General features: G+C 38.1%; 3 protein-coding genes across 5 annotated transcripts; 1 reads left to right on the top strand and 2 right to left on the bottom strand.

The window, feature by feature from the left end:
* Window positions 1–610: 610 nt before the first annotated feature.
* Window positions 611–10,946, top strand: LOC120003311 (homeobox-DDT domain protein RLT2-like). Of its 3 annotated transcripts, none has more exons than XM_038852248.1 (18): window positions 611–1,200; window positions 1,298–1,765; window positions 2,258–2,343; window positions 2,513–2,932; window positions 3,014–3,103; window positions 3,305–3,469; window positions 3,556–3,778; window positions 4,195–4,292; window positions 4,542–4,628; window positions 4,741–4,893; window positions 4,998–5,153; window positions 6,064–6,270; window positions 6,369–7,067; window positions 7,146–7,700; window positions 8,054–8,677; window positions 8,841–8,945; window positions 9,293–9,547; window positions 9,966–10,946. In XM_038852248.1, exons 1-18 carry the CDS (start codon window positions 1,089–1,091, stop codon window positions 10,764–10,766), a joined length of 5,304 nt encoding a protein of 1,767 aa, XP_038708176.1. In that variant the 5' UTR covers window positions 611–1,088; the 3' UTR covers window positions 10,767–10,946. The 3 variants fall into 3 exon arrangements, with proteins under 3 accessions (XP_038708176.1, XP_038708177.1, XP_038708175.1); XM_038852249.1 differs by having other exon boundaries at window positions 4,192–4,292; window positions 9,293–9,535; XM_038852247.1 differs by having other exon boundaries at window positions 612–1,200; window positions 4,192–4,292.
* A 372-nt stretch (window positions 10,947–11,318) lies between these two features.
* LOC120003312 (dnaJ homolog subfamily B member 13-like) lies at window positions 11,319–13,847 on the bottom strand. Its single transcript, XM_038852250.1, has 3 exons — window positions 13,499–13,847; window positions 12,933–13,381; window positions 11,319–11,949 (listed from the first exon to the last, which is right to left on the bottom strand). The coding sequence occupies exons 1-3, from the start codon at window positions 13,661–13,663 to the stop codon at window positions 11,511–11,513; spliced, it is 1,053 nt and encodes a 350-aa protein (XP_038708178.1). The 5' UTR covers window positions 13,664–13,847; the 3' UTR covers window positions 11,319–11,510.
* A 2,045-nt stretch (window positions 13,848–15,892) lies between these two features.
* LOC120004564 (signaling peptide TAXIMIN 2-like) lies at window positions 15,893–16,778 on the bottom strand. Its single transcript, XM_038853930.1, has 2 exons — window positions 16,478–16,778; window positions 15,893–16,169 (listed from the first exon to the last, which is right to left on the bottom strand). The coding sequence occupies exons 1-2, from the start codon at window positions 16,573–16,575 to the stop codon at window positions 16,046–16,048; spliced, it is 222 nt and encodes a 73-aa protein (XP_038709858.1). The 5' UTR covers window positions 16,576–16,778; the 3' UTR covers window positions 15,893–16,045.
* Between the last annotated feature and the right edge of the window lie 2,098 nt (window positions 16,779–18,876).

Below are 18,876 nucleotides of genomic sequence, written 5' to 3'. Positions count from 1 at the left end.
ATGTTGAAGAGAGGGCCCCCCACTCCCAGTCATTCCAATTTTGCTAGGAAAAAATCCCACACGCACCCACAAGATTTTGGCGCTCACTCTCTGTTTTTCCTAGTTTGATACATTCCGAAACAAATTTTTTTTTTTTTTAAACAAGGATTTAGGAAAGGATAGGATTCAAACCCAAGATTTAATGATTGGGTAATCCCTTATATATAATGTGATTGTCGTTCAATCAACTATTCACTTGCAATTCAGAAACAAAATTGATAAATTATAAAGTCAAATAATGTATTTGATTGTTTATTCCCAAAGAATGGAATTCTGTTCCGACATATATTTCAAACATATTATAAATAGTTAAATTAAATATATAAATAAATAAATAAATGTCCGTGTTGTGTACGCGCCGTGGATACGGTGAGAGCCCACCATATCCATCCAGGTCGACGAGCAAAGTACCGCGAAAACGGCCAGAAAAGCACAAGACCCGATAATAATAAATACTCCAATAAAATTATTTTTTAATTATTTTTATTTAAATAAGAAAATAGTAGAGGGAGAAAGTCACCCAACACAAACAAAAAAAACTCACAAAAACCAATTCCTGAATCAATCAATCCCTTCACTTCCACTGCTCTCATTTCAAAAAATAAAATTTCTTTTTCTTTCCTTCATTTTCTCTTTTAATTATTATTACGAAAGTAAACGTTTTTGTCAAAAACAAGATGCGAGCGAGTAGTGGGTTTATGTTTGTTCGTAATTTCTTCTTCTCTTTAAATCAAAAATCAGATGATCTTCTTCTTTTCTTCTTCATTTTATTATTATTATTATTATTATTTCCCTCTGTTTTTTTAATTATCGTTTGTTTCACACTTCTCATTCACACAAAAAACCAATCATCATCATGGATTCTAAGTACGCAAGCAAGAGCGAGAAAGTACAAGTTTGTTCTTAGAGAGAGAAAATTGTTGAATGCGAAACCTATTTTGGTTTTGCAGACAGACTACGGATTTCTTCTTCTTCATTTGATTCCGTTTTCAGGGTTTCCCGGTTGGATTTGGTGCTTCAGTTTTTTGGTTTAGTTTGATCATCCAGTAATGGAGGGCGGTTCTGAAGGAGAGAGGAAGAAGCCTCCGGAAGGAGAAAGTAAGTCTAAGAGGAAAATGAAAACCGCTTCTCAGTTGGAAATTCTTGAGAAAACCTATGCTGGTATGCTGCTCTATGAAATGTTTTGTTTTTCAGTTTAGTCTGTTTTTTTTGTTTTTGTTTTGACATTTGCTTGGTGGGAATTTTTGATGTTGTTTAGCTGAGCAATACCCATCTGAGGCCTCACGGGCGGAGCTATCAGTGCAGTTGGGGCTGTCCGATCGGCAACTGCAGATGTGGTTCTGTCACAGGCGTTTAAAGGACAGGAAAGGGTTGCCTGTGAAGAAGGCAAGCAAGGATTTTTCAGTCCCTCCGACCACACAAGGAATGGGTGAGGAGGAAATGGCTGCTGCTGAGGTGGAAAATGAGCATGCATTGGAGTCTAGTTTGGTGACGCATTCCTTCATAGATTCCAGGCGAGTGGTTCCAAGGTCTGGAGTGGCTCTTGCTAGGATTGGAGGTGATGTGCCATCATTGAAGAGGTATTATGAACCTCAGCAGTCCATAGCTGAGCTTCGAGCTATTGCTTTCGTGGAAGGGCAGTTGGGAGAGACGCTAAGGGAGGATGGACCAATTCTGGGAATGGAGTTTGATCCTTTGCCGCCAGGTTCATTTGGCGCACCCATAGGTAGTGCCGGTTCTTTCCTGATTTGCATATTTAAGTTTGCTCTGTCTGCATTTAGAACTTGCTAGTGTTAGGCTATACAGGTGAATGTAGTTTGATGGACGACTCAAGGATATGACTTCGTGGATAATTAATTATCATTTGTGAGTTTTATCATCTCCACTCCAATACTGATCTTTTTCTCAGTCATGTTTACCTCTACTCAGTGATTAAGTTCTTTCGAAAAAATATGTTTTGATAAGTTTGAAAGTACAAATGTGTATTTGGATAACCATGACAGCAGAGACACGAGAAGTTGTTGTGGGTTTTTAGTTCATAAGGTGTGCTATTCTTGTGTGGCCTTTAATTTTCATTTCTGGCTCTGGATGCTTTTAAGATGACCGTCTGCTCTTTTCATTTAATCTTGAGTTTGCTTCAGGTTGTACATTTTTGTGCATTAGCATTTCATGGCACATAAACTGGTTCTGCCTTGATGCTCTCTTTATATCACACTAGGAATGGAAGCGGTCGGGGAGCAAAAGCAGCCCGAACGGTCTTTTGAAGCCAAACTTTATGACAGACATGATGCAAAAATTATTAAGGTTAGACTGGCTTGTTTTTGCATACGTAATGGATGATGTTAGGGATTTTGCTAATTTGTTTTGCTGGTATTTGTTTGTGGTAAGCTGCATACTTATTATTATTATCATTTATTCTTTTCCTGTTGACAACTAAAAAGTGTAAATTATATGTTCACTTGCTTTATTTCAGGGTGCCCCTAGGCTTCTTCACGAATACCAGTTTCTTCCGGAGCAGCCAACCGTTAGAAATGACACATATGAAAGAGTTGGTCCATCCTACCATTGTGGCTCCCCAGCTGATGGTTCTAATGCACGGACTTTATCTTTATCTACAGGGCATACATTCCTGCATGCCAATGAGCAAGTTCCTGCTGGATATAGTTTTTCAGGTCAGGTTCCTGGTCTCAGTCTCTTCCCTCACCAAGGAAGGCCGGGCCATCTCCTGACATCTTCTTTAGAAGAACATGACAATATTCGGCAAAAGAAATCCTTTCCAAACATTGACTTGGATGCTGGCTTGAGTGCTCAACCACTCACCATACTGGACAATCCAGTTGAAAGGAGGGTCACCCCCGATGATGATTTTGCACGAGTGGAAAGGAAACACAAGGTATTATGTCTTACAGAAGTACTTTGTACTATGTAAGTGCCATAGATTGTCATATCGTATATGTATATTAACTTCTTGTAGAGTGAAGAGGCAAGAATAGCACGTGAAGTTGAAGCCCATGAGAAAAGGATTCGAAAAGAGCTTGAAAAACAAGATATTCTGAGGCGTAAGGTCTTGATCGTACTGTTCTTCTTTTTTCGTTTTCCGACACACCGTATAATAGATTTGCTAATTTTGTCATTGTGAATTCTAAAAGAGTAGCAAATATGGAGAGAAGCGTAAATACTTTTACTTCATTAATGTTTTACTCTGTTATTTTCCTTTAATGGACCTCATAATTGCTGTGCTATTTTTATCCTTTTGAACAATAAGAGAGAAGAACAAATGAGGAAAGAAATGGAGAGATATGACCGTGAAAGGCGGAAAGAAGAGGAGCGGTTGTTGCGGGAAAAGCAGCGAGAGGAGGAGAGATACCTGAGGGAGCAAAGGCGTGAATTGGAGCGAAGGGAGAGATACTTGCAGAAGGAATCAATTAGAGTAAGCATGAGAACTTATGATCATGAGCTATTCTTAAATAATGATGGTATGTCAGATGTGTATTTATTTTTTCTTTGATTACCTAGGCCGAGAAAATGAGGCAAAAAGAAGAACTACGGCGAGAAAAGGAGGCAGCTAGGCGGAAAGCTGCTACTGAGAGAGCAGTCGTTCGAAGAATGGCTAAAGAATCGATGGAACTCATGGATGATGAACGTTTGGAACTCATGGAACTAGCTGCCTCAAGCAAGGGTTTGCCTTCAATGCTCTCTCTCGACTTTGAAACCCTGCAAAACCTTGATGTATTTAGAGGTTGGTAATGTAATGTTTAGCTCAGTTTTTTTTTTCTCTCTGATAAGTCTGTCTTCTATTGGATAAATAACATCTCGGGACATTTTTGTAGGCAAAAATATTGTGAGAACTTAATGAAACTTTATTACATTTGAATCATTGAAATTTTCAGGTACTGTTGACATATATGAACAAGTTTCCAACTTAAATTTTATGTAGACTGCTTTGCATCTGTCTCAGCAGTTTTAACTTCGTTAAATTATGAACTGGCTATCTTGCTTTTAGTACTTGACAACTTGTAATAAACTTAATTATGCTATTCATTCTCATTCCTTCTATTGTGAGTCGCTGAAGATTGTGACATCAGCTGCATTAGACATGAAATTCATCTCATGAGATGCTGAATTCCTAAATTTTGTTTTGGTATCTTGTAGAAGAACGGATTGCATTCCCACCCAAATCCGTGCGATTGAAGCGGCCTTTTTCTATTAAACCTTGGAATGATTCTGAGGAGAACATAGGCAATCTTCTTATGGTGAGTTGAGTTAACTTTGTGCTCCACTTTCACTTACAAGGATATGATTTGCTGCATTTTCTTAACTCTATGTATGCATCCTCTTATTTAAATTGGACTCTTCGTACACAATTAGAGGTCATATTTTATTTTTTTTAAATTAGGTTGTTTCTGGTGCTGGAAATTGAAATGCTGTTTAAGATATGGAAGGCTGTATACTTTTTTTTTTCCCTCTCTGTGTATTGTTTTTGAATGTGTTCTTAATGTTAGGTTTGGAAATTCCTAATTAATTTTGCTGATGTTCTTGGGCTTTGGCCCTTCACTCTGGATGAGCTTATCCAAGCTTTTCATGATTATGTAAGTTCCTTTGACATTGCTCAGTTTATTTACATTTGGACATTGGATGTATCTTGTCAATTCTTTTGTGTGTGGATATTTCATATTCCTTTAATGTTTTTTGATTTTGCAGGACCCAAGGCTGTTAGGTGAGGTGCATGTCTCTCTTCTTAGGTCCATCATTAAGGATATTGAAGATGTTGCGAGGACACCTGCCACCGGGTTAGCTGTGAATCAAACTAGTGCCGCAAATCCTGGAGGTGGCCATCCACAGATTGTTGAAGGCGTAAGTGGTTCTGCGATTTGTAGTTTGGCAATCATATTATTTATAGTTTTAGGTTAATTTATAACTCCTACAAAATCATAATTAAGTTTGAATGTTTATGCTAGGCATACATGTGGGGTTTTAGTATACGAAGCTGGCACCGGCATTTGAATCCATTGACATGGCCTGAAATCTTGCGGCAATTCGCTCTGTCTGCAGGATTTGGACCACAATTGAAGAAAAGGGTGATCGAACCAACATCACTTCATGAAGATAATGAGGTGGCTTCCATTTTTATCTTGCTTGTTTCAATGGCTGCCGTATGTAGTTCTTTTCCTTAGTGCAGTGTCCCATGTAAGAATCCCACAGTAATGGAATAACTTCTACATGATCCAATAAAGGGAACATGTGGAAAGCAGGACATTTCCTTGTCAAAAAGTAAAAACTGAAAAATGATCTCTAAATCTGCCTTTATATGAAAAGAAAAGTACTATAATATCATAAATCTAAAATATGAAAAACTATCATTCTAATGGGCACACAATCCACTTCTTTTATCATGGCCCGAAATTATCCTCTTTTGTGCCATGGGTATGATTTGTTTCTGCCTTCATTTATTGTTTCTAATTGCAGAATACTATGTTAGAGGTTGACCTCTTGTGCTTATATCTGGTACTTTCATCAAGTTATAGTGTGCTAAACAGACTACAGATTGCTTTAGATATTTCTATGCATGGTGATTGTGGTAATTCTCTCTGTCTCATGGTTTCTTCTCATAATTATTTATTTATTTAGACGTGTATACTTGTTCCAAGTGGTTTTGCTTCCACACACTACCATTTTTTACTTTGCCATGCTGGTCAACAGTTTCCAGAGTTGAAGCTTCTTTCACAAAGTTTGAGAAAGAAAATTTTCTAGTTTTATGTAATTCGCAGTATGTGTTAATTATTTCATGGCATGAGAGCTATCTTATGCTGTTAGGAAGTTTTTTTTTTTTTATTAATTTGATACTTGCTAGAAAGTATAAATCAATTGAGCTTGGCATTGCCACTAGGTAACAAATGCTTTCAACTTTAGTTTTTGGAATATAGTCTTTATTGCAATACTTCAAAAAAAAATTACTTGGGAAATGAATAATGGGAAATGAATAATGTTTTATTTTCTGAATTTATTGTTACATGCAACTTACAGGATAATAATGGTGAAGATATAATTTCAAATTTACGCAGTGGAGCAGCTGTTGAAAATGCTGTTGCCATAATGCAAGAAAGGGGTTTCTCTAATCCTCGTAGTAGGCATTGCTTGACTCCTGGAACGGTTAAGTTCGCAGCATTTCACGTTCTTTCTTTTGAGGGAAGCAATGGTCTAACAATAATGGAAGTTGCAGAGAAGATCCAGGTGTTTAAATATTGATGACTGTGTGACCCTTACTTCAGTTGTGCATTAATCCCCCTAAGCCTCATTTTATTTATCTATTTGCTTGGATTTTATATCAGAAATCGGGACTGAGGGATCTGACGACGAGCAAGACACCTGAAGCTTCTATTGCTGCTGCTTTGTCTAGAGATACAAAGCTTTTTGAGAGAACAGCTCCTTCAACATATTGTGTACGCCCTGCCTATAGAAAGGATCCCACCGATGCCGAGGCTATACTTTCTGCAGCGAGGGAAAGAATACGAATATCTAAAAGCGGATTTATAGATGGTGTAGATGTTGATGATGCTGAAAGAGATGAAGATTCTGACAGTGATGTTGCGGACGATCCTGATGTTGATGATCTGAATTCTGATTTAAAATCTAAGAAAGATGCTCGCATTTCTCCAGAAACAAATAAATTTAGATCGAAAATCCCATTAGCAAATGGTAAAAAGACTGATACACTAGTTGAAGTTCCAGAGAGTGTCCCTAGGGATGTCAGCGAGGGCTTGCCTCCTGCACATTTTGAAAGCTTGGATGAGGTAAAAGGTCTTGGTGCTGCTGGTGATCAATCTACAGATGTTGCTGCTGTCTCAAATGATGCAACGAACCTTGATCAAGAAGACACATATATTGATGACAGCAGTTTTGGTGAGCCATGGGTTCGAGGACTTATGGAGGGGGAGTACTCTAGTCTCTGTGTTGAGGAGCGCCTTAATGCGCTTGTTGCATTAATTGGTGTGGCACTTGAAGGAAACTCAATTCGAGTTGTTCTTGAGGTATTGTATTCTTTTCTCTTCTGATAGAATTTCTTGTTTTATCTTTCAATTTGTTTATCAGAAAGAGAACCTTTTCAGGAACGTTTAGAAGCAGCGAATGCTTTAAAGAAACAAATGTGGGCAGAGGCTCAACTGGACAAGCGTCGTATGAAAGAAGAGTATGTAGTGAAAATGCCTTATTTGACAACTACAGGGAACAAAATGGAGCCCAATTTTGGATCCTTGGCTGAGGTGAGGCAAAGCCCATTGGTCACAATTAGTGAAAAAACTAATGAGATGTTCACAGACACTGCTTTCCCACAAGATCGATTAAGCGAGCCACGGACTGAAATGAACGTCTTCAACATCACGCCATCTGAAGAGAATCTGCATATACAAGATTTTTCAAACGCTCTGGATAAGCCCCAATGTCAGCAATTTCATACTGCTGAAAATTCACGCTCACAGTTAAAATCTCTCATTGGTCACAAGGCAGAAGAAATGTATGTGTATCGATCGCTGCCCCTTGGTCAGGATCGCAGACATAATCGATATTGGCGGTTTATAACCTCTTCTTCTTGTAATGATCCTGGATGCGGCAGAATATTTGTTGAATTAGATGATGGTCGTTGGAGAATTATTGATTCTGAAGAGGTAGTGTTTTCTCCTAACTAGTCTTATATGCTTATCGGACATGGACAATCTTATGATATTTTCATATGCTTATCAGTAATGGATGTTGCATATTATATTTTAAGTGTTGCGCACCAACATGCCCATGTACTTGTGTGTCATTGCATGCAGTCCTGGCACTATGCACACATGTGAACTTATTCCTCTATATCTTTAGCCTACAGTATTTGGTTGAAGCAAAGGCAATTGGCACCAAATGTTTTGTACATGTTGCATTTACCTTACCTGGGCTTAGGTGATTCAACATATAGTATCTCAGTCACTCCTATTCAATAATGACTGCCTGATGTGGTCTTTAATTTCCTTGCGTGCAGGATTTTGATTATCTTCTGGCATCTTTGGATGTGCGTGGGATTCGAGAATCCCATTTGCATGCAATGTTACAAAGGATAGAGATATCCTTTAAAGAAACTGTTAGAAGAAACATGATTCTTGCTAAGAGAGACAGGCTGCTTGACGACACATGCAATACTGAAGCTGTCAAAATGTCTGTTGGCCTTGATTCTTGTACTACCATTGATAGTCCTTGCTGTACTGTTTTTGTGGCAGATCCTGACATATCAGAGACCTCAACATCTTTTGCAATTGAGATTGGGAGGAATGAAAATGAGAAAAGTCATGCCTTGAGGGGATATCAAGATTTTGAGGAGTGGATGTGGAAAGAATGTTATGACTCACCATTATTGTGTGCAATTAAGTATGGGAAGAAGAGGTGTCTGTCGTTGTTGACTGTTTGTGAGCACTGCCGTGAACTCTATTGTTCTGAAGACAGCTGCTGTCCTTCTTGCTATAGGACTAGTCGGAGTGACATTAATTTTTGTGAGCATATGGCTCTATTTGAAGAGCAATTGAAGGCAGACTCTTCTTGTAGTTCACAGGGTTCAGTTTCTTCTCCCCTTAGAATAAGATTGCTCAAAGTGCAAATAGCTTTGATTGAGGTAAATCTTCAATTTCTGTTTTCTTTGGAATAATATAAAATGGTCTTTTAGCATCATCGTTAGTTATAGCTGTCTGACAATATTTGTTACCTCCTTATTGCTTTCTTAGTTTGCAATGCAGCATATAGTGTTTGTTGTTTTTTATATTTATTTGTCTTGGCAGGTTTCCATACTGCCAGAAGCCCTACGACCTGTTTGGACTGCTGGCTATCGAAAATCTTGGGGTACGAAGCTGTATTCCGCAGCGTCAGCTGAAGTGCTTCTTCAGGTTTATATTATGAACTTTGCTTTCGTAAATACTTCTTGAGCATAGAGCACTTGCTCTCTATTTCTCTCTAGTTAGGGTGTGGCAAGAAGAGGGTTTTCTTTTTCCTTCTATTTATTGGGGGGGGAGTGGGGAGAAGGGAAGCTGTGGTTGGGTGGAAATAATAGTGGTAAATGCACCTATGACATTGCCATTCTTTCATATTTATCACATTGCAAGGATCTTGTACTCTCTTTTTTTCTTGTTCATAAATTAAAGAACTTTACTGTTCAATCACTGCAGACTTTCTGTCTATACGCCTTTAAATTTGCACAACATATGAAGCTTGACAATCTTTTAAATGTGTGCAGGTTCTGACATTATTAGAAAGAGCTGTAAAGCGGGATTATTTATCTTCAAATTTTGAAACCACCAGGGGACTGTTGGGTTCATCTGCGTTTTCAGATTCTGCACCTAGTTACTCTTCCTTTCCTGAAGCAGTTACTGTGCTTCCTTGGTTACCACGAACAACAGCAGCTGTGGCTCTTAGACTCATGGAATTTGATTCATCAATCTCTTACTTGTTGCATCACAAGGCGGAGTCTCAGAATGATGTAGGGCTCATGGTTTGTAAGCTTTTCTCAAATTATTACTTACAAATATTTGGCATCCCGGTAACACAGGATTGATAAAATTCTTCTTTATTTCAGACAATGTCGAAAGTGATGGGCATTTGTTTATGCATTTATGTTAGCATAGAACTTCATTAACCCCTGGGGCTAAAGTTGCTTCACCACGACTTTGAAGCCATGAGTTGAATTCCTGGAAACATTCTCTTTGCTATGCTAGGGTAGGCTGTGTGATGATAATGACAATTTTTGATGAGCTCATACAATCTAACATATGCTGTTGTTAGTATATGTTATCCTTGTTGAACATGCCTAGTAGATTACCATTAACCCAAATTCAAGTTTGAAGTTTGAACTGGCTCATCTTTTGTTTCATAGAAAACTCTCCTGACGCCTCTTCCCTGTTTTCTTGAAGCCTTCATCCAAATTCGCTGTGGTGAACACCCAGGATGATGGAACAACTGAACCTCCACATTCAGCTGGATTATTGCAAGAGGGGAACTGGATTGATGTGGCAGTTGGGTTCAGTGGTCCTAGTCGTGGACGATGGGGGCGTGGTCGGGGCCGAGGACGTCCTACTGGCGGGAAACCTCAAAGAAGGGTCCCTAGTTCAAGATTGCAGTCCGCCAAGAGAAGCAAAGCTGCAAACGATGGAACATCAAGGCCGATGCTTGGATGGAAAGGTGGATCCTGTGGGACAGGAGGACGTAAACGTGGGCGTCGCAGCATTAGAAACAGGCAAAAACAAGCGAAGAGGGTGGTTGTGGCTGCTGATGAGAATGATGCCCAACAAGAGGTCATGTTTGAGAAATTAGAACCAGGCTTTGTAATGGATGAATGGAATGGAACTGAGTCAAGCAGGTTACAAGTGGATGATGGGGAAGCTGGCAGTTTCTCGGATAGATCTGAATATGATGATGACAATGGCCAAGCAGTTGGAGATGAATATGACTATCTGGCAGTGGATGACTACGCTGCTGGTCATTCTAACGACAAGTCAGATGACTTACTGGATGGAAGCGAGTACAACATGGATGTAGATGATGATGAAGATGACAAAAATGAAGTGCTTGATGATGTGGAAGATGAACAAGCGGACCTGGATGTTGACGGGTACATTAATGCAGATACAGATGAAGCGCCCATTTGGGATAACGGAGAGCAGAACGAAGATCTGGATGATACAGGATCGACATCCTCAGAATTTAGCGAGTAGGATACACCATTAGTGCATAGAATTGTTGATGTATATGGAACGCTCATTGTTATTTGGATTCTTTTTGTTTGATGGGTGCCCTGCACCATCAAGCTTAGTATATACCTAAGGAAAGGATCTTTAACTGTAGATATCTTCTCACAACTTGATCACTTTAAGATTAAGGTCGATCTTTTTTAAGATTCACAGGAGCATCAAAAGGTGGTCTTGTATGGTAAAGTGTTTGTTGTTGGATGTAACATTCTCATGAGCTCCTTGCAAAAATGATGGTGCAAACTCCAGCTCCGTAGTAGTTGGCGATAGTCCGGTGGTGGACATAGAGTGAGAATGGAGATTAAGGCCACAGGGGAAGTCCATTTACTTGTAGGAAATCCGCCCGTGGTGGGCCGTTGAGCTGGGCTACAGAGAGCTGTGGAGCTAGATTTGGCCCATGGGCCTGGTAAACCTCACTTATGCCTGAGCCTGTTTAGGCTAAATTTGGAACTTACTACCAAATTGTCCCCAACTTTCACAAAGGAAGAAAACAAGACTAGGTAAAAAAGGAAAAAGTAATACCAACAAAGGAATACAAAATGAGAAATTGTGAAAATCGCAATGTTAACTCAACTTGAAATGCTTCCACCAAATGGGAAGAAAAGAAAAACCAGCCCAAGATGCCTCATTCTATTTCATACATTTTAGCAATCTATATATAAATAATATATTCACAGATTTGGTCCTCTTTTAAAAGATGTGATACTCTCTTCAAGGTCCCAAGAGTTTCTTGATTCCAGCCTTCTGCTCCGCGCTCAGCCTAGTTGGGAATTTGATGTTGAACTTGATCCTCAGATTTCCTTTCTTTGTTGGATCTTTCTGGGTTGGCATCCCTTCCCTTGGAACAACCTCCTCGTAGTTTGGATGAATCACATTGTTGATTGGAATAGTTAAATTCCTGTCATCCAAAGTAGTAAGATGGACGGTGTAACCCGTCAAGGCTTCGGCCAAGGAAACCTTCAGCATAACAACCAGATCGTTCCCATCTCGTGTGAATGTGCTGTGGGGTTTTTCGTCAATGATGAAGACGAGATCTGCTGGGGTAACATTCGGCTGCTCATTACCTTTCTCTTGGAAAGTTATTTTTGTACCTTTCTTCCAGCCAGGCTTTACTTCAATGGTCAAAATTTCTTCCACTGGCATGGTCTTCCTGCACAGACCAATAAAGAAAAATATCAGTACGCCATCAACCTTGTTTCTATATCATGAATACAATGGCCTGAACTACTTCGTAAAAAAAAAATCAAACTCGCATCGAATGAAGGATATGCACATAAACTCTACTGAAACAACCTTCAAAATCGATGGTTGATCCGAGCAAAGAGAAGAACATGTCCAAAGGAAAAAGGTTCAAAAGACAAAGCCATTTACAATCTTGATATATAAACCTTTTGGAGTCTTAAAGTTGAAAAATTGATAGGTTCACAGAAAAACATTGATGACTGTAAACATAAGGTAACCAGCTGCATCAATATTTCTTAATGAAATCAGTTCAAACTGACCCACCACCTATGAACTGTAAATGCAAACAATTTTACTACTTTCAAGAAAAGAAAATGAACTAATCTAAACTTGTGTCACTAATGATAATTGCAGGTTTGATAATATACCCTCCATGTCGGAACTTATAGTCTACCCTACGAACGAATTCCTGCCAAAATAACTATTAAACATTTAAACCTATGAATCTTCAAAACGGTAGTTAGTAGCACCATACCAATCTACCTTCATTACGCTAATGCCTAATCACAAATACACGAACTCATACTTGAAAGTTACCTCACCATCAAGGCAATTTAGCGTAAACAACTTATGCACACCTGATTCCATTGTATTGATGAAAATTACAAAACTTTATGCGGATCCAGAAAAACAAAATGCAAGGTCTTGCCGGCTTTACATAATTCGAGACAATATGCGATCAATCAAGAGCATAGTGATTAATTAGTCAATAGCATATACAAAAGAGACTATACCCAATAGATCATAAAAGCAATGATTAATATAAAAGAGACTATAGCAAGTTAAATCCTTGAAACAAATAACTAAACAACTAGTTTGATCAAATGTCAAATACTCATTTGTCATATTCTCAAACCATATAGAAAACAATATTGGCTCAGAAGTACTTACCCACTGGCATCAAGTAGCTCTCTAGATATCTTCATCCTCTTGGTAGTTCCCTTATAAAGCTCTTCTAGTGTACAAGGCAACCTGTTCTCAATCGGAGGCGCTTTCCGAGAAACACCTCCTCTAGCACCACCACCACCTACACCTCCTCCCCCGAATGATTCAAATATATCATCCCCAAATATTCCACTTGAAAACCTCGTCCCTCTCATTCTACCTCCACCACCACCACCACCTCCCATGCCTCCAAATGGGCTTGAAAACCCGAAAAACTCTGCGAAAATGTCATCCGGGTTTCGTGTACTGAATCTAAACGTCGTGGGTCCATCACCGGTGGAAAAATATGATGGACCTCCTCCCGGACCACTGGCATCCGGAGGCGGCACACCGCCTTTCAAACCCTCTTCACCATACTGATCATAGATTGCTCTTTTCTGTGGATCACTGAGAACCTGCACAAATTCAATCAAAACTCAGAACACCCAATTCATTGCTTACATTACACAACATGAAAGAAAGCTTAATCAAGATACCCAGTTGATTATACTGAACGATTAATCAACACTTACATCATAGGCTTCTGATATTTGCTTGAACTTGGCTTCAGCCTCCTTCTTGTTATTGGGGTTCTTGTCAGGGTGCCATTTCATTGCAATCTTTCTATAAGCCTTCTTCAAGTCATCCTCTTTCGCATTCCTATCAACCCCCAATATCTTGTAATAGTCCACTCCCATACCTCCTACTTCTTCTCTCTTTCTCTTCTTCACTTTCACCGGAACAATTGCTCGATTGCTTGGTTTAGCTCTGTTTCTATTTCAGAGTCTTCTGGTGTCTGATGTTCTAAGGAAGATTTGTGTGGGGGCGGTGGTATTAGTATTTGGTTTTTGATGAATTGAGAAACCTGTAGAAGTTTCCAGAACTAACTACACTACTACCGCTTGTGGAGTTGCTATACGCGCCCGTCTGGTCATAGAATTTGCCATCCCTGTACTTGGTCCCAACCATTTGCAATAGTTTAATTGATTATTTTTACGGTGTATGATGTTTGAGATTGGAAGTTCCAACCAATCAAATGAGATATTTCTTTGTAAAATCCTAATTTCGTAGATTTGTCCACTTTCGAGTTCTATTCCCATGAGCTTTGATCAGTCTTATCTCTAGTCAGCGTGATTGCTTTCGAGCCTCTATCCGCATGGGCTTCGACTAGTCTTACATGCATGAGCAAAACTTAGTTAGGGGGTCTGGGGGTGTTCTAAAATTTTTTTTTGGGTTATAAATAAATAAATAAAGATATATACATCACTTGTTAATATTAATATAAAAGTAAAAACTATATTCATAAATTGAATAAACATTTACAATTGGTTTTTTCGAGTTATGATGTTTTGATAATATTGCATAATAATCTCATTTGGAATTCAATTAAATACTTCTTTCTCAATGTGTATAACTAGATAGTCATTAAGTCATTCATTTCCTATTCGATTTCGTAATCGCTGTTTCATAATCTTCATAACTAAAAATACCCTCTCTATAATAAAAAATATATCCATGTATACATATTGAAACAATTTTCAATTTTGCATTCTCAAATTCAAACGTGTGAACATTCTGTGTTTGTTTGAGTTAGAAATTGTTAATTCTTGAGTGACAAAAAATTGTATTAACCCTCATCTATTGGATCCATGATGCCATGAATCTACACAGAGCTTATGTGCACTCTGCAGTGACCGCTGGCCAAGTGTAGGTCTACTAATGATTTTGTGTCAGGAGTCAGGATCCATTTAGTTGTAGCCCGCGAAGCCCAACAACTTCCGTGGGTTATCTCCAATGGACCGCAATCAATGGGCCGCAAATAAATGGATCTGCAGCGGACGGTAATCTATGGGCCGAGTTGTAGGTCTAATAAAGATTTTGATTCACGATCCATTTAATTGTAACCCACGAGGGCCATAGGATTACCATCGTCTCCACATTCCACGAACAACACTATTCAAGTAACTTTACAGAGTCGGGTTAGACAGATTGTTTTTTTACCCATAATGAAATATATAAGTTTGTCATTTGTATATTCGATATAGACCTTAATTTGTTCTCGACACATATAAACTTGTCCCTCGTACATCAAATATGAGCCTTAACTTAGAAGGTCAAATCCACATGGGTAAAAAAATTTCACTTGATGACAAAGTAAATTAGGCCAAAACTCGCATGGCCACAAGAGTATTGTCCTCCGTGAGAATTGAATTTAGAACCTGTTAAAGATATTACCTCAGAGTATGCAAAATAAGGAGACTGGACAATAAATAGAAATCGATGGCATGAGTCACGAACTAGGTCACTCTCTTTAAGACGATTCGTGGCTCTGCCGCTTGTGTGCAAGCAATAAATCGGCTACGTCGTCCCCAGGATAAAACAAGCGTAGAATACTCTCTCTGTATCAGCGATTTTTGCACACTCAAAACACTGTTCGAATTTTGCTATGTTGTTTTTTTTTTGTCTTTCTTTCTCAAAAATGATATCTAAAACCAGAGCTTTCACCTTGATATATATATTAAAAAAAAAACGTTGGAATATATTTTTACCAATATATCAGGGAAATGTTCACCATTAAGGAGAGAATCAAGGAAAACGTGTTTCACCTTGATATATATATTAAAAAAAAACGTTGGAATATATTTTTACCAATATATCAGGGAAACGTTCACCATTAAGGAGAGAATCAAGGAAAATGTGTTTTAGTTATTGAGTAAATCAAATTTAAAAAATAATTAAAGTAAAAATTAACACAAGTTAGGAGATTATATCAAAGTTAAAATTGATATATATTGTAAGAGTAGGAGGACTTGAACTTGGTTTATCCTTAGGGTAGTCCAAAATCTTTAGCATTCTACTACCCTTCCATCTTTGTACATATAACACATAAAATTTCTTTTAAATATACTAACAACATCAACAAAACCTTAATAAGTGGGTATGGTTTGGCTCCATAGATTCACCACTAAACAATCTCCCAAGTTACATAGATTGATGGTGAACTCAAAACTCCAAATACAAAACAAGAGACAAGCCTGAATGAACAAATAATGAGCAGGTAAAAATATGAACTATGAATACTAACAAGGGATCAGATCTGTGAACCATCTAATTACTCTTATAGGCAGCTTCACCAGATCCACAGCCAAATTTGCAATACAAGCACAGCAGATGCAGCAGGGGCACAAACAACTCAGCACCGATCTGCATTCAAAGACAAAGAAGCAGAGGAAAGAAAGTATTTAAACTTCAAATACCTCAAAACCCACTAATGTGATTTCATTAAAGAACTCTTATTTACTATTAATCTTCCTCTGCAAAACTACAACGAAAAGACATTCAAATTTCAGAGATTAAATCAAACCCCACCAATTCAATCTCAAGAAATTTAAAAAATTCTATGCAGAACCCACATTCATGAATAGATGATACATTAACTACCCAGAAAAATCAAATTGATCCAAAAAGAAGTGGGAATCACAAAAGGAGACGGAGAGAAATCGAAGACTCACCCAAGAAGCCAAACGACAGCACCAACAAGAGACAAAACCAGAGCAACCAAGGCAAATGGCAGGCCTATCAAGAACCCTAATGGCCTGCAATCTTCCATTCTCTCTCTTCTTCTTCTTCTTCAAGTTCTGAACCTTTTTTGGGGGTTTTGTAAACGAAGTGGAGAACTAATCAATATGTTTGTTACTGTGGAATTTACGAGGGGAAAGGGGACGAGGGATTGCAGTATTCTTGGGACCCGGACGCCGAATATAACTACCAAGTCTACCATCACATCAGTTTCTTTCAATTGACAATGTTGCCCCTCAAAAAACTTCCTAAATCGTAAGGGGATAGGTGGGTGTTTTGGGTTTTTTGCATGTTACTATTCATAGTTCACCTGCATTATTAGGCATGAGAAGAAGACCACCCTGTTTTCCCAATGACAGCGATAAGTAAAAACATGGTAGCTTTTGGGAGTGAGTAGAAAGGCTAAGACTAACTTTTGATTGGAAAGCGCACAAGGAGCTTTTGGGAGTGAAGTAGGAGTCTGCAAAAAATCAGTTTTTGGTTGGTTTCAGATCAGACAAACATCACGTGTTTATGAAATTTTTACATGTTCAAACCCTACTCTAGATTGAATTTCGTCAATACTTAATTGATCAAACCTGGATTGGTTTAAATCCGGACAAGTAAACTAGACAATATCTTAATATGGGTTAGGATCTGGACAAGTAAACTGAACAAGATTTTCTGTATTTAGACTTGTACCCGATTTTAAACTGGATAAATTTTTTGTGTTTGTACCCGAATTTCGGACATATAATTTTTGTTCAAAATTGGTTTAATCCAGGTTAGACAAATTCGATCATTCGAATTGGACAGAATTTTATCACTCCTAGTGAGAAGTCCTCATACGAAATTCTTTACACTCTAAAGTGTGTAGAGATAACTAGTTAGACTATCGCAAAGTGCTTTGAGAATTCACGACTCCCAAAACAAAGCAAAAAAGAAAAGCCAATAAATTTTTTTGGGCATGACTTGTAATCATTCTCATGAGGATTTATAAAGGAGGCTTTTCTCCAATTGGGTTTGCTGTGCACAATTTTTTTTTGCTCATCTGTGCTTAAATCATGCTAACCTCATTTCACTCACTTCTTTATCAATTTATATATCAAAAATCTACACCTCAATACATGTCTTGTTCTAGCTCACATATTTTGAATATGTATCTCTAAATAATATCCTCAAGTGACGCCTTTCATGAAATTTGTATGTTCTCTTTCTATACCATTATAATGTTCTCTTGGAGGTAAGATAATTTTTGGTCACTGAAAAAGTTGTCAATTTGTAACTCAATCACGGAATGTTCACACTTTTCAATTTGGTAATCTAAAATTGAAAATTGTTCAATATGCACACACGAAGAAATTTCTCATTGTTCAAGTTTCTTCTATTGATTTTTTATGTCACATCAACAGTTTGACTGCCGGAATAATAAAAAATCTATCCGAATGTGCATATTAGAACAATTTTCAACTTTGAATTATGAAGTTGAAACGTTTGAACATTCAGTGATCGAGTTGGACTTGGTCAACTTTTTCATTGACAAAAAGTTGCAATATCCCGTTTTCTCTCTCAGTTTTTTGATTTTTTTTTGAAAATGGTATAAACCCCAACAATTCATTCCATAAAAACAAAGTTACACATAACGCCACGATAGCAGCCTAGGAAATTCAAACTGAACCCAAGGAAAGTAGGCACGAGGACTCAAGAACAGCAAAAAACACAAACACTGGACAACATCGGGATGACAACACTGTCCCGATATGAAATCGGACAGTCTAAAACAAACTTTCCTGAGATGAACCCGGACAGACTAAACAACAAACATAAAACAGACATGGCACATATGGATTGGATCTAGGTTCTTGACTTCTCCTTCATCTAAAATGATCGATCTCTACCAAATCTTGGAGCTTCATCACTGTGCATCAGATATGTCGTTAAAACACACTAGAAGAATCGATGTGGTGAAGAATACACGACAGATGGATGAGAAATTCATATTTCACCTCTATGAGAGAAGATATTCTGAAAAAACTCTGAAACATTCCTTATTCAACACAAAAACATGAAGAAAACAGAAGAAGATCTATACAAAGTAAGGGTGGATCTATGCCAAAGAAGAGGAGGAAAGGCAAACGACTCATCGCTGTCTTCCTCCCCTTATCTTGAAAAATAGTTTCCAAGTTCTATTTTCACTTTTCAAAGCGTTTTCACTTCTCAAGACAGTCAAATAATTGTTTTAATAATACAAAACATGAGCCCTTACCGTCTCCAATGGATCAGAATCTGCTCCCTTAATTAATTCCATATAATTGAACCAAGTACTACGTTGAGAGCTTTTTTAGTTAGATTG

This window comes from Tripterygium wilfordii, chromosome 8, assembly GCF_013401445.1.
Source record: "Tripterygium wilfordii isolate XIE 37 chromosome 8, ASM1340144v1, whole genome shotgun sequence".
Taxonomy (NCBI): domain Eukaryota; kingdom Viridiplantae; phylum Streptophyta; class Magnoliopsida; order Celastrales; family Celastraceae; genus Tripterygium; species Tripterygium wilfordii.
Note: the sequence above shows the minus strand (reverse complement) of the source record. Positions and strands in the feature narration are given on the sequence as shown.

Excerpts from the sequence above, each read along its gene's own strand:
- LOC120004564 (XM_038853930.1), bottom strand. The coding sequence starts at position 16,575 with ATGGAAGATTGCAGGCCATTAGGGTTCTTGATAGGCCTGCCATTTGCC. Across the intron at positions 16,170-16,477 it reads GCTGTCGTTTGGCTTCTTGG|ATCGGTGCTGAGTTGTTTGT; the intron begins GTGAGTCTTCGA and ends CTTTGAATGCAG.
- LOC120003312 (XM_038852250.1), bottom strand. The coding sequence starts at position 13,663 with ATGGGAGTGGACTATTACAAGATATTGGGGGTTGATAGGAATGCGAAA. Across the intron at positions 13,382-13,498 it reads AAATATCAGAAGCCTATGAT|GTTCTCAGTGATCCACAGAA; the intron begins GTAAGTGTTGAT and ends GAATTTGTGCAG. Across the intron at positions 11,950-12,932 it reads GAGCTACTTGATGCCAGTGG|GAAGACCATGCCAGTGGAAG; the intron begins GTAAGTACTTCT and ends TGGTCTGTGCAG.
- LOC120003311 (XM_038852247.1), top strand. The coding sequence starts at position 1,089 with ATGGAGGGCGGTTCTGAAGGAGAGAGGAAGAAGCCTCCGGAAGGAGAA. Across the intron at positions 2,933-3,013 it reads GAGTGGAAAGGAAACACAAG|AGTGAAGAGGCAAGAATAGC; the intron begins GTATTATGTCTT and ends AACTTCTTGTAG. Across the intron at positions 7,701-8,053 it reads GAATTATTGATTCTGAAGAG|GATTTTGATTATCTTCTGGC; the intron begins GTAGTGTTTTCT and ends CCTTGCGTGCAG.